Consider the following 12,939-nt stretch of genomic DNA (forward strand, 5'->3'; position numbering starts at 1 on the left):
TGATTCTTTAATGGTTGAATCTGATGGTTGTTGCACGATTAGATGATGGACTTCATGTTTGTGGTCATCTTTTTATGCTTAAGAGTTATAGTGAGTTCCAAATATGCAACTGTTCCAACAACAATATATTAACAATGTATTGAATAATTCAGCTACGCATAGTTTCTCAGGCCAACCAACAAAATAGGATCATGAGAAAATGGTAAGAGTATGAAAATATCTGGAATATAATTACAATGATTTGTCTTCCTCAAATTCATAGCTTTTTGAAGAAGACACCGGCAGTGATGAATATTGAGGAGAAATATGTCTAAAGTTTGGGGATTCCCTAATTTGAAGAAGTAAAGAAGAAGATAGATTAGAGAAAAAGAAAAGCCATAGATGTTTGATTTGAAAGTTTGAATGCACATAATCTACAATAATAATAATGTGTCGTAAAGAAAAGTGGAAGTCATAGCGTCAGATAAGATTGATGAATTGATTCACGCAGTTAATGTATGAGAAATAGCTGAGATTGTAGAGAAGAACACAAAGAGATAGATCAATGATGTTCACAATTGATGTAAATGCAAAAGTTGAGTGAAATATTGCTGAGATGTCACTATATTATTGGTAGATTTTTTAATCTTACATGGATAGCTTTAGGACTCAACATATCTCTTTTAGTATTGTTATAGATAAATAAAACATGAGATTATTCCGTATTGGGCTGTTGCTTTTGCAGCGACGTCGTTTCTTCTGTCTTACACGTTTTATAACCCAGACGCGCTCTCTCTCACAGGAGAAAGAAAAGTAAAAGAAGGCACTTTCTCATCTCCCTTTTTCTTCTACTTGGATCATTCGTGAATCTGTTTCTCCTTGATCGAAACCGTTTCAATTTCGAAACCATTCGATCGTGGGTTGGTAGTCTGTCAATTAGAAGCCGAAAAAGGGATGGCGGCTGTGAATGGGTACCAAGGAAATACTCCGGCGGAAACAACGCCGGCAGCCACCGGATCGAAACAACCTGCTCCTCCGTCTAAGACCGTCGATAGCCAATCCGTTCTCAAAAGGTTCTTCCTTTTTACGATATTTGGAATATTTCGCCTCAAATTAAAATAATTTCCTTGAATCCGTACTCAACATGGCGTCGATTTGATTTTTATTTGTTTATGGGTTTCATGTTTAGGTTAGGATCTGGCTCCACCCATATCCATTTCTTTGTGGTCGTACATGCTTCTAGAATATATCTTTAGGGAGACGATGGCCCCCAAAATGTTGATTGTGACTTCTCTTGTTCCCTTGTGAATTTTATCGTTTCTCTCCTTGTCTACCAACTGTTCGCGAAAATTGCTCTAAGAAAAACGATGCATTATCACATTTCGCTATGTTTTTAGTACTTTTATGCTTACAGCTTCGTTTCCTGTTTTGTTCTTTATTGGTTAAGCAAATTCATGACTTTTCCTAATCCATTGTTCTCCTTTAATACGCAGGCTACAATCTGAACTAATGGGTTTAATGGTAAGCTTGAGATACATGAAGTTGAACGCTTATATATATATATATATGTATATGTATGGTCTTTTGATATTGATGTTTGTTTTCTCAGATGGGAGGTGATCCGGGGATATCGGCTTTCCCAGAGGAAGACAACATATTCTGCTGGAAAGGGACAATCACAGGAAGCAAAGATACTGTGTTTGAAGGAACTGAGTACAGACTCTCACTCTCTTTCTCCAACGATTATCCTTTCAAACCTCCCAAAATTAAGTTTGAGACTTGCTGCTTCCACCCCAATGTGGATCTCTATGGCAATATTTGCTTGGACATTCTTCAGGTACAAGACAAATCATTTTTGCTCCTACTAGTGCTACTTGTGTGTTACTGGTTAATCCCCTGGAGCGTTAAAGCTACTATGTATCAAAGAAGCAGTAGTACTTAAAACAAAGAACATCTGGTTTCACATTGTTTGTAGGATAAATGGTCATCTGCTTATGATGTGAGGACGATATTACTCTCCATTCAAAGCCTTCTTGGAGGTAACACCTATGTGCTGACCGTTGAGAGTTTTCTTAATTGGTTTGATCCAAGATCTGATTCTCCGTGTTTTGTTTGAGCAGAACCGAACATCAGCTCACCATTGAACAATCAAGCAGCTAAGCTTTGGAGCAACCAAGAAGGTAATTTGCAGTAAATAGTAAATAGAATAACACATCTCTCTGGTTTTCTCAGTTTTTATCATCAAATAATGAATGTTCTCTTATGTGTGTTTTGCTGGTGTACAGAGTATAGGAAGATGGTTGAGAAGCTCTACAAACCATTAAACGCATGATTCTCTATCTCTTTCTGTAACTGCATTCAAAAGATCATGTTTCTTTTTTTTTGTACTTTGTAATCTCAATTCGTGCCAAGTCTTAGCAATCGAAAACCCTTATGTTGCAGATACAGTCTAGCTACTCGCAGTTTAACCAATTATTACCAGATGAAAGACTGTTTGTTTCAGAAATAATATGGAAGTTCAAAAAAGTAAACGGGATTTGAGGAAAAAGGTTGTAGGAATATCCCAGCTTAAAATCAGCAAAAGCACATCAGTTTCTCTGTTGACCTAAAAGAAGATGGGCCTAAGTAAATATTTTTCAGCCCAACATATAAAACGACACCGCTTCGTACATAACCTGGCCGCACACTCGAGAAAGAAAGAAACCTTGAAAGTTAACAAAACCCGCCGGAGTCTCTCACTGTCGCAAGTGAAATCATTTTTCATCGTTTAGAAAAGCGAACAATCTCTCTCTCTCTCTCTCTCTCTCTCTCTCGGCGAGTTCAGATCTCTGATCTAAGGGCACTTTTTACATCTCCCTCGTGTTCATCGCTTAACTTGATATGTCGATCTCCGCTCAAAATCCTGATATTTCCGGCGAGAGGCAATCCGGCCAAGATGTCCGTACTCAGAACGGTACTCTTCTTCTTCTTCTTCTCTCCCAAGATTTCGCTATTTCGTCTAGTTTCAGTCTCCCGTTACTACTGCTCATACTAATCTATTCTTTAGAAAAGTATCTAACTCACATTGGATTGATTATTATCTGCAGTGATGGCTTGTCAAGCTGTTTCAAACATTGTTAAAACCTCGCTTGGTCCTGTTGGACTCGACAAGGTACGTACCCTGGCTCTACTTGCTTTGTTATTGAGATTTGTTTATTTGGTTTCTGATTTGCATTATATATAAAAATCAGATGTTGGTGGATGATATTGGTGATGTGACCATTACCAATGACGGTGCTACCATCCTTAGGATGTTGGAGGTCGAACACCCTGCTGCTAAGGTTCTTGTTGAGTTAGCTGAACTCCAGGACAGAGAAGTTGGTGATGGGACTACATCTGTTGTCATTGTTGCTGCTGAGTTGCTCAAGGTTTTTTTCTTTTTCTTTTTATTATTCATCTTGTCCATGGTAATAACTGCGTCTTGATGATTAATGGTCTTATGCATTTATTTTGCAGAGGGCAAATGATTTGGTTAGGAACAAAATACATCCTACATCAATTATCAGTGGTTACAGGGTAAGCTCCACCTCCTATGTAGTGGCCTGCTTTCCAGATTTGTTTTCACTGTGTTCATAATCTGTTTTACTCTTGACAGCTAGCGATGAGAGAAGCTTGCAAATACATTGAGGAGAAATTGGTGACTAAGGTTTGCCCTCTTGTGATGGTTTATAATTTCGCATCTGGTCTATTTTTTTCTGAATTAGTAGTATACATCATGTGAGTGAACTTGAATTTATGTGGGAAAGTTTTATACATGTGTTTGTGTCAGCTTGGTTGGGTAAGTTATCTGTTGTGCTTGTCTCTGCCCCGTTACTTAACTACTTCTATTGCTTTTGTATAGGTCGAAAAGCTTGGGAAAGCTCCATTGATTAACTGTGCTAAAACCAGCATGTCCTCCAAACTGATCTCTGGTGACAGCGACTTCTTTGCCAATTTGGTATGCTTCCAGTTCTCATTCTTTGTCAATTACATGAGTCTGTCTTAGATATTCCGTTTAAGGTTTGGAAAACCGTTGATATTTTTTTGCGGTACGACCCTTATCATTGCATGTTGCAACTGTTATAATCACATTTTTTATTTTCAAGGTTGTGGATGCAGTTCTGTCAGTTAAGATGACAAATCAGCGAGGGGAGATTAAATACCCTATCAAGGTCTGTTTATGCTCCTCTCTTAAAGTTTTAAACATAGCATCTGGAGTGAGGATCATATTTTTTTATGTTTAAACCCTTCTGCTTACTACATTGTAGGGGATTAATATCCTGAAAGCTCATGGACAAAGTGCAAAAGACAGCTATTTGTTGAATGGATATGCACTCAATACTGGCCGTGCTGCCCAAGGGATGCCATTGCGAGTTTCTCCAGCGAAGATTGCTTGCCTCGACTTCAATCTTCAGAAGACGAAAATGCAGCTGGGTGTCCAAGTTGTTGTAAACGACCCACGAGAACTTGAAAAAATCCGTCAAAGGTAACTTTCACTAAATTTCTTACATTCAGAGTACTTAGTTTTTCCTTCTACAAATGGAATTGCTTTGCTCTCTTGGTAGGTCTATTCTGCGCTTGTACTACTTATGTTATCTATCTTCCATAAACAGTTTTTTTAATATGTTACTGGATATTTGTTTCACAGAGAAGCTGACATGACCAAAGAGCGGATAGAGAAACTTCTTAAAGCTGGGGCCAATGTTATTCTGACCACCAAGGGAATTGACGACATGGCACTTAAAGTAAGATTGAAGACCAATATTTTTTTCTCTACCCTTAGGCATTTCGTTACAAAGTATTTGAGTATTATTTTCCTTTATGTTTATTCATCAAAGTTATTGAAATCCTTGTGTTCTCACTTCGTTTGCGTTTATGTCAGTACTTTGTAGAGGCAGGGGCTATTGCTGTTAGGCGTGTCCGCAAAGAAGACATGCGCCATGTTGCCAAAGCAACAGGAGCAACTCTGGTACTTCCTCAGCTATTCTTCTTTTTTATATTAAAAGCATTAGAACTAAGTTACAAAAACTAAGGTATGATTGTGAAACTTCAGATCATATCTAATATTCTTGTTCTTTGCTTTTAGGTCACCACTTTTGCTGACATGGAGGGGGAAGAAACATTTGATCCGGCACACCTTGGATCTGCAGACGAAGTTGTGGAGGAGAGAATCGCAGATGATGATGTTGTGTTGATAAAGGGAACGAAAACAAGCAGTGCGGTATGCCATTTGCTCTCTGCTTTGGATCATGCTTAATTGTTGGCATTACTACAATCATATATTTTATTTAAAGTTATTCCCAAAAGTTATTGATTGCTATGAGAGTTTAGTCTAGTTTTGTCATGACATCACAAGATTTTTTGTCTATTAGGTCTCCTTGATCTTGAGAGGTGCGAATGACTACATGCTTGATGAGATGGAGAGAGCACTTCACGATTCTTTATGTATTGTCAAGAGGACCCTCGAATCCAACACGGTAATATCCTCTTGCTACATGTTAAGAGACATTCCTTGCATTTGGTAATGATTATGACATTTCTGGTTTTAAGCAACACTCTGGTTCGTGTCAAAACAGGTGGTTGCGGGTGGAGGTGCAGTAGAATCAGCGTTGTCTGTGTATCTGGAGCACCTTGCTACAACCTTGGGCTCTCGTGAACAATTGGCTATTGCTGAATTTGCAGATGCGCTATTGATTATACCAAAGGTCTCATTTCTATTTCATCAATATATAAAACTCGACTTTAATCTGGTCTTATTATCCAACAATTATCATCCTATGTACAGGTGCTTGCAGTAAACGCTGCTAAGGATGCAACCGAGTTGGTAGCTAAACTAAGAGCATACCACCACACCGCACAAACCAAGGCTGATAAGAAGCACTATTCAAGGTATTAGAGCAATATTGCTGTCTGTGTCTTCTGGTCTCACTTGAAAAAAATGTTTAGCTCATTGGCTCTGTGTTGGGAAAACGCAGCATGGGACTTGACCTTGTTAACGGAACCATTCGTAACAATTTGGAAGCTGGAGTGATCGAACCAGCGATGAGCAAAGTGAAAATCATCCAGGTGAAGCATTTGACTTAGTTTTTCACATCAAACAAATTCTCATGAAATCGAGTTGTCTTTAAATCTTAAACGAGCTTTGTTTTCTGACCAGTTTGCAACAGAGGCAGCCATTACCATTCTGCGAATTGATGACATGATCAAACTGGTGAAGGAAGATGGCCAAGGCGATGAGTAACCAAACTTCAAGCTTCTCTTTGTTCGTCATATCTTTAGTGTGCGTTTCTCTGTCAGCTTCTTTTTCAAGCTGTAACAACGACATATCCTCTGAAACATCAGTTTATGTTTTTTCTTCTTTTTTTTACTTCAATGTCTTTTCGGATTTATCGTTTTCTGAACAATATTATTCGTTGTTTTTCGATACTGTGTTAAAATTTTCCATTAATTAGTTAGTGTCATAATTATGAGCAGAAGAAACAAAAATATTTACCTACATGCGTCTGAAACTGAAACAATCGACTAACTATACATTCTTTATCTACGCAACTATCCAACTATTCATATGTTCGATATGGTTCGAACGCTATGAGATGAAGCCAGCAACAATGCAGAGCCGATGCTTGAGCCATCTTCCATGGCCTTAATCACTACTTGTCGAGCCACGTCATCTCCCAATATATCTCTCAAAGCTTCGTCCATGTATTCTCTGAACATCCTATAATTCGAATAGAGACCACCTTCTACTGCCACCACTGTCCTCCTCATCATCTGCTTATCGCTACTTCTTCTTCTTCCTTCTCCTACGCTCCCATCTCTCCCCAGTTTCTTCAAGATTCCTGAGATTCCTGCTGCTGCTAGCCTAGCTGCTCTGCGTGTCACTACATCGCATATCTTCACTACAAGTTTCCTCACCTTCAGTGGTACATTCGGTACCTGTTGTTATGAACAAAGGAGATGGTCGTTAAGTCATGGGATTGTAGGTAATCATTCATTTATAGGGCGAAACATCATTTACCCCTAAATGTTTCAAGATTGTTGCTACTTCATGTAACTCGGGTGTGTCATCTTCGTGCATTGCTGAGACTGAATTTGTTCTGTGGAACAAGTATTTGATTTAAAACATGTGCAGATAAACTCACAAAATACAACTATTGGCAGCCATTACGTAAGCTTTCTAGCTATGGCAATTCGTAAAAACCTTCAGATACAGAAGATACAAAAGGAAATGTACCTTAGAACAAAAGGCGTCGATAAAATGGATGAGATGGGTCCAAAGATGTCAGACTCTTGTGACATACGAAGAATTACTCTGCGGACAATGTCGCCCAGATACATCCCTCCTATCATCTTCTCAAATCCCTATATTAAAAACACCCACCAATTCAACTTCACTGCTCATTAGTTACCTGATGACAAGCCTTAAAGCATGATAAAACGAAAAGAGGAAAAAAGAGAAGTTAGCAAAACATTACCATGTCATTTGAATTCAAACTCTCTGCATCCAACTCAATGTCATATGAAGTTCTTGGAAGACGAGATGACCAAAAGTTTCCCCACTCCATGTTCACCACCTAACACATAAAGAGCAAAGCATTACAAGATAATATTTTACACTAAACCCAGAGGAATCTAAAATACAGGTTTCTTAGAATGAATACCATGCTTCCAGAAGTTGTGCGCGGATTCTGACACTTGATTATGGCATCAGTGCGTTCGAGGTAACAAGCATTACTACCTGTTCCAAAGACAACAGCGGCAATCGTGTCTGGGTCATGATAATGTCCATAGGACAGGGCCCCAACTGTATCATTCACCTGCTCAAACAGTGAAACTAATATTATAACCAATCCCCATGTTTCTTCCGTTAGAAAGAATTTTGTAAACGGAGTATGAAACAGAAGGAGAAATTTCAAAGGATTTGTAATGGATGAAGGAGCAGTTCCCCCAAGGATATGAGTCTCTATTGAAGTAACAAAGCACTTACAAGAGCTGCGACGTGTATATCCAGCCCTCTCCTGTCCACCGCTCCTTGTAGACATTCAGCAATATCTTCCCCAGCCTAAAGTAATATGATCAATGTGTCAAGAAACATAAGAAAATAGTTAACTTTAGATGCGCTAACGCTTGACGCAGCATCAGTGATTATATTTACCCCAACCGAACTCAAAATGCAAGAAGATGGATCACATTATACGTCAGCAAGTTAAAATAAAAAGGTTATACGCTTGACTTGATCCAACAATTATCCTAATTTCTTCACAGATTGAGATGATACAATGAAGCCTTAGAAGTAACCTTTATAAGGCAGACAGGTAAAAAGAGGTTGCAGAAAGTTTGAACTAACCATTTCACTAATTGCGAAACCTTTGGTCCATTTGATGAGAACTCCAGAAGAGAGGGAAGTTTGCTTAACTGGGAAAGAAAAAGTAAACGCAAGTTCCCTTTTCACATCTTGTGAAGAAATGGACTCGTGTCCTTCTTTCTCAATAAACCTCTGCAAAGATGATGCGAGAAAGTCGAAGAGAACCTGCGAATAAAAAATAAACAAGGAGTATACTACTCTGTTGGAATTTTATAAACCGAGCTTGGAATAGAACAACCTTGGGGGCAAGCATAGTTACCTCGCTGGTGCTATTCAACAAAGACGTCGGTATGCTATGCCTTTCTATATCTTGAACTTCAAGAGACGACCTTTGGCCACCCAAATGAACTCTTATGATCCTAAAGTAAGAGCCTCCAAGATGAAGTGCGTAATAAGTTCCTCTCTCACTCCTGAGACAAAAGGGTTCATACATTACATCAAGATACTTACATTGTGACAATCAGGCAACTAAAAAAACTTCAATTCCCCAAAACTAACAAGCCCATTATATCAAAATCAATCCTTTTACGTCACTTATCATCAACAAGCATTTGTACATGTAAGAATATCTCTCACCCATTAGGAAGATCATCGACGAAAGTGAGGAGCATTTTAAGCTTAGACCCTCCTTCAGAGACCAAACCAGCTTGCATCTCCACAGCAATAGCATCCACCATCTGCCTCAACCTCCCCAACGGCGTCTCAAACGATTCCTCCAAATCCTTCAACAGCCCCACCACCTTCCTCCACTTCCTCCGACGTTTCACCCTCCTCCTCACCATCACCGTCGCCACCGAACAAGCCACAACCGCCGTGGCTGCCGTCAGCATCACCAGAACCCTCCCCATTGAGATGATCCACTCACAAATCAAATGTAATCAGAGTGTTGACTTTTCTACAGGTTTGGGTCGCAGAGAGATGCTTGATCTGCGTATTTGTATCTCGTGGTCTTCGCGGGAGGATTGAATTTGGGTGCGAAAGGAGAAGATAATCTCGTAAACATTTTCTTGCCTTTGATGGAAGAAGAAACAACTGTATCCCCCCATCCCCATCCCAACTCTCTTTCTATTTTTAAAATCCACTTGATTCGCCTTTGTATTCTACTTATTGGGCTTCGTGTTCCTAACCCAAGCCCACAATATTTAAATTGCTATTTTTAAAATTCTTTTTATTATCATTACTATTTTAACGTATTTTGTTAATTAAATCATTTTAATATCATGGTTTTCATAAAATAATTAAAAAAGGAAAATTACTATCAAATAAGTTTTACATTTCTGTTTTGGTTAGGATTCATTAAAAAAATAAAACTAATAAGTTTTGGGTAATTTATTTTAGATATTTATAATTATATATTAAAAATATTTTTAATATATCACAATCATAGATTTTTTTTTATTGATATATATCATAATCATGTTAATTAGCAATTTTGAAACTAAATTTATTTAAAAAGATGTGACACAAATGTTTTATTATCGATCAATGATCTTGCAAAAAAAAATGACAATATCAATTGATTCAAATTAGTTATCAGTATAAAGAAAACTTAACTACAATCCACATAGTACATTCAGAAAAAATTCTAACGGAGCCGTTACATATAAGTAGTTGAATTTTATTTCCAATGTACCAAAAAACCGCTCTCTTCAACATTCTGAAAAATGGAGGAAAAGAGATTTTTTGTATTGTGTTGTTGGTTTCGAAACGATGTCGTTTCTTCTATTACACATATTACAGTTAAAAATTGCTTCAAATTTAGAATTCGTTTATATTTTTTGATATTTTTAATACAACTTTGACTAAAAACTGATAATAGTTTGAGTTCATATGTTAAATTTTATATGGATTTCTTAAGTTGAAATTTTATTATTTTTCTGTGTTTTTTTTTATTTTTTTCTTATAGTTTACATTATTTTTTCTTAAATAGTGACAAATATTTTTATAAGTTTGATTAATTAATTCAACTATGACATGATAGGTAAATGGCGCCAATTGGTTCTTATTGAACTTGTACTCATCATTTTTGCCTCCAACACATCCATAATATATGTAAGGCACGAAAAGATAATTGAGTAACATGAGTGAACTTAAGAAGATTTATTTTTACTAGATTTTTTAACCGCGCTACGCGCGGATAAGATATTATATGTATTTCTCAATTCTAAAAAATAATGTATAATATTGTATTATATTATTTAAAGAATAGAAAATAAGACTACATAACATAAATATATTTTTTATATTTTCTTTGTGGAAATCATTATGTTGTTTGATTGTTGTACTTAATTCACATATTTGCATAGATATTTGTGATAGATGAATAACTATATTTTTATTATCAGTAAATAATATATATTTATTATATAATATAAGAAAAATGAAATATTTACTTTTTAATAAACTTGTCTCATGTTGGGGACTCGGTTATAGACATATCATATTCGAATGAAACATTTTTACACTTATCAATGTTCTTAACAATCAATAAACAAATCTGAATATTAAAACAATATCTCATACGATCTCTTTGTGGAATAACTGCTTTGAAGAAATTGAATTTATGCATCAAAAATGACTGGAAATGGATATGCATATGGGTTATCTAAGTCAGCTTTACAAAAAACTATTTATAGTTCATATATCATTTATGTCCATCCTATTTTTTGTCCATCATTTCTTAAACATCTTGAAATAAGTAATGCTAATTAATAATAAACTTTTTGCTCACAAAATAAAAATCAAATTTGTTTAATTATCGCTTAATTTGTCTAAGTGATATATGTATTTCTCAATTCTAAAAAAATAATGTATAATATTGTATTACATTATTTAAAAAATATAAAATATGACTACATAACATAAATATATTTTTTAAATTTTCTTTGTGGAAATCATTATGTTGTTTGATTGTTGTACTTGATTCACATATTTGCATAGATATTTGTGATAGATGAATAACTATATATTTATTATCAGTAAATAATATATATTGATTATATAATATAAGAAAAATAAAAGTATTTACTTTTTAAACAAACTTGTCTCATGTTAGAGACTCGGTTATAGACATATCATATACGAAGGAGACATTTTTACAGTTATCAATCTTCTTAACATTGAAAAAACAAATCTACATATCAAAACAATATCTCATACGATCTATTTGTGGAATAACTACTCTGAAGAAATTGAATTTAGGCATAAAAAAGGACTGAAAATGGATGTGCAGATATGTTATCTAAGTCTGCTTCACAAAGTACTATTCATAGTTCATATATCATTAATGTCCATCCTATTTTTTTGTCCACCATTTCTTAAACATCTTGAAATAAGTGATGCTAATTAATAATAAACTTGTTGCTGGAAAAAAAATCAAATTTGTCTAATTATCGCTTAAATATTTTATTAATATGGTCAAAGAAGCTTTTAAGTGATATCATAGTTTAGTGATATCACAGAATTGATATATATATATATATATATATATATATCATAAAAATTACCATCAAATCAGTTTTACTTATTTATTATTTTGTTTTAACGAAAATACACTTTTTAAATAATTTAATTTAAAATAAAATTATATATTAATTTGCTGTATTTTAACAATTTCATTGATTTAATTAATTTGCTTTGGTGGATAACTTAAAAAGTTTTCATATGAATCGGGGAAAGCAAGTTTATGTTGTTATATTATATTTATTTTGTGTATATAGAATCTATATATAATGCTAGTGTAATAAAGAAAGAACATTATTTTTTTGTAACTTCAAAAATATACATTATTACAATTTAAAATGAATCAAAATTGAATAAAATGGTAATTAAATATTTGTAAATCTAATTGTTTAGTTGGATTCTCATGAAAAAAAAATCGATTGGTTAAACAAATGTTTCAAAATTTGTTGTGGTATTGTTTTGTCTATAAATTATAAAATTTATTGAATTAATATATTTAATTATTGCATCCTTAAATAATATTTTATTAAGACATTATAAAAATATGTTTTGAGTTGTTTTGTGAAATTGTACAAAAATCTATGTTTTTTCATATTTGTAACTTCAAAAAGATACATTATGATAATTTGAAATTAATCAAAATTGAATAAAATGGTAATTAAATATTTGTTAAATCTAATTATTATTTTTATCTTGTTTAGTTGGATTCTCATGAAAAAAAATGATAGGTTAAACAAATGTTTCAAAATTTGTTGTGTTATTGTTTTGTCTATAAATTACAAAATTTATTGAATTAATATATTTAATTATTGCACCCTTAAATAATATTTTATTAAGACATTAGAGAAGTATGTTATGAGTTGTTTTGTCAAAATTTTACAAAAATCTATGTTTTTTCATATTTGTCACGAAAATTTATATGTTAAACTTACTTTTACAAAATTCTTAACTTTGTCACGAAAACAAAAATCTATGTTTTTTCATATTTGTCAACGTTCTCACACTTTCTAAGAATATATTAGCTTAGTCACTTACTTATTTTTTTTTACAAAACAAAGTATCGGAGTCTTGAAAGTTGAATTCATATTATTGTAAATGTACATAAGAATTTGTGA

At 34.4% G+C, this 12,939-nt stretch overlaps 3 protein-coding genes across 3 annotated transcripts; 2 read left to right on the plus strand and 1 right to left on the minus strand.

The window, feature by feature from the left end:
• Positions 1–716: 716 nt before the first annotated feature.
• On the plus strand, positions 717–2,467 carry LOC106428809 (ubiquitin-conjugating enzyme E2 19). The gene is made up of 6 exons (XM_013869560.3): positions 717–1,052; positions 1,473–1,500; positions 1,589–1,816; positions 1,955–2,018; positions 2,100–2,159; positions 2,265–2,467. Exons 1-6 carry the CDS (start codon positions 934–936, stop codon positions 2,309–2,311), a joined length of 546 nt encoding a protein of 181 aa, XP_013725014.1. The 5' UTR covers positions 717–933; the 3' UTR covers positions 2,312–2,467.
• A 198-nt stretch (positions 2,468–2,665) lies between these two features.
• LOC106428881 (T-complex protein 1 subunit alpha) lies at positions 2,666–6,458 on the plus strand. The gene is made up of 16 exons (XM_013869631.3): positions 2,666–2,932; positions 3,066–3,130; positions 3,210–3,386; positions 3,475–3,534; positions 3,614–3,664; positions 3,860–3,955; positions 4,104–4,169; positions 4,266–4,483; positions 4,646–4,742; positions 4,880–4,966; positions 5,084–5,218; positions 5,370–5,474; positions 5,574–5,702; positions 5,783–5,886; positions 5,973–6,063; positions 6,155–6,458. Exons 1-16 carry the CDS (start codon positions 2,860–2,862, stop codon positions 6,236–6,238), a joined length of 1,638 nt encoding a protein of 545 aa, XP_013725085.1. The 5' UTR covers positions 2,666–2,859; the 3' UTR covers positions 6,239–6,458.
• LOC125594317 (hexokinase-4) lies at positions 6,422–9,426 on the minus strand. Its single transcript, XM_048770575.1, has 9 exons — positions 8,939–9,426; positions 8,622–8,772; positions 8,345–8,527; positions 7,985–8,059; positions 7,659–7,814; positions 7,473–7,571; positions 7,232–7,359; positions 7,016–7,094; positions 6,422–6,933 (listed from the first exon to the last, which is right to left on the minus strand). Exons 1-9 carry the CDS (start codon positions 9,208–9,210, stop codon positions 6,559–6,561), a joined length of 1,518 nt encoding a protein of 505 aa, XP_048626532.1. The 5' UTR covers positions 9,211–9,426; the 3' UTR covers positions 6,422–6,558.
• Between the last annotated feature and the right edge of the window lie 3,513 nt (positions 9,427–12,939).

Source organism: Brassica napus (genome assembly GCF_020379485.1).
Source record: "Brassica napus cultivar Da-Ae chromosome A5 unlocalized genomic scaffold, Da-Ae chrA05_Random_43, whole genome shotgun sequence".
Lineage (NCBI taxonomy): Eukaryota > Viridiplantae > Streptophyta > Magnoliopsida > Brassicales > Brassicaceae > Brassica > Brassica napus.

Bases quoted from the DNA above. Each gene is read 5' to 3' on its own strand.
- LOC106428809 (XM_013869560.3), top strand. From the start codon at position 934: ATGGCGGCTGTGAATGGGTACCAAGGAAATACTCCGGCGGAAACAACG. The intron at 1,817-1,954 runs GTACAAGACAAA...CATTGTTTGTAG, and splicing joins TTTGCTTGGACATTCTTCAG to GATAAATGGTCATCTGCTTA. The intron at 2,160-2,264 runs GTAATTTGCAGT...GCTGGTGTACAG, and splicing joins GCTTTGGAGCAACCAAGAAG to AGTATAGGAAGATGGTTGAG.
- LOC106428881 (XM_013869631.3), top strand. From the start codon at position 2,860: ATGTCGATCTCCGCTCAAAATCCTGATATTTCCGGCGAGAGGCAATCC. The intron at 4,170-4,265 runs GTCTGTTTATGC...ACTACATTGTAG, and splicing joins AGATTAAATACCCTATCAAG to GGGATTAATATCCTGAAAGC. The intron at 6,064-6,154 runs GTGAAGCATTTG...TTTTCTGACCAG, and splicing joins GCAAAGTGAAAATCATCCAG to TTTGCAACAGAGGCAGCCAT.
- LOC125594317 (XM_048770575.1), bottom strand. From the start codon at position 9,210: ATGGGGAGGGTTCTGGTGATGCTGACGGCAGCCACGGCGGTTGTGGCT. The intron at 7,815-7,984 runs GTAAGTGCTTTG...CTGTTTGAGCAG, and splicing joins ATATACACGTCGCAGCTCTT to GTGAATGATACAGTTGGGGC. The intron at 7,095-7,231 runs GTACATTTCCTT...CTTGTTCCACAG, and splicing joins TCGACGCCTTTTGTTCTAAG to AACAAATTCAGTCTCAGCAA.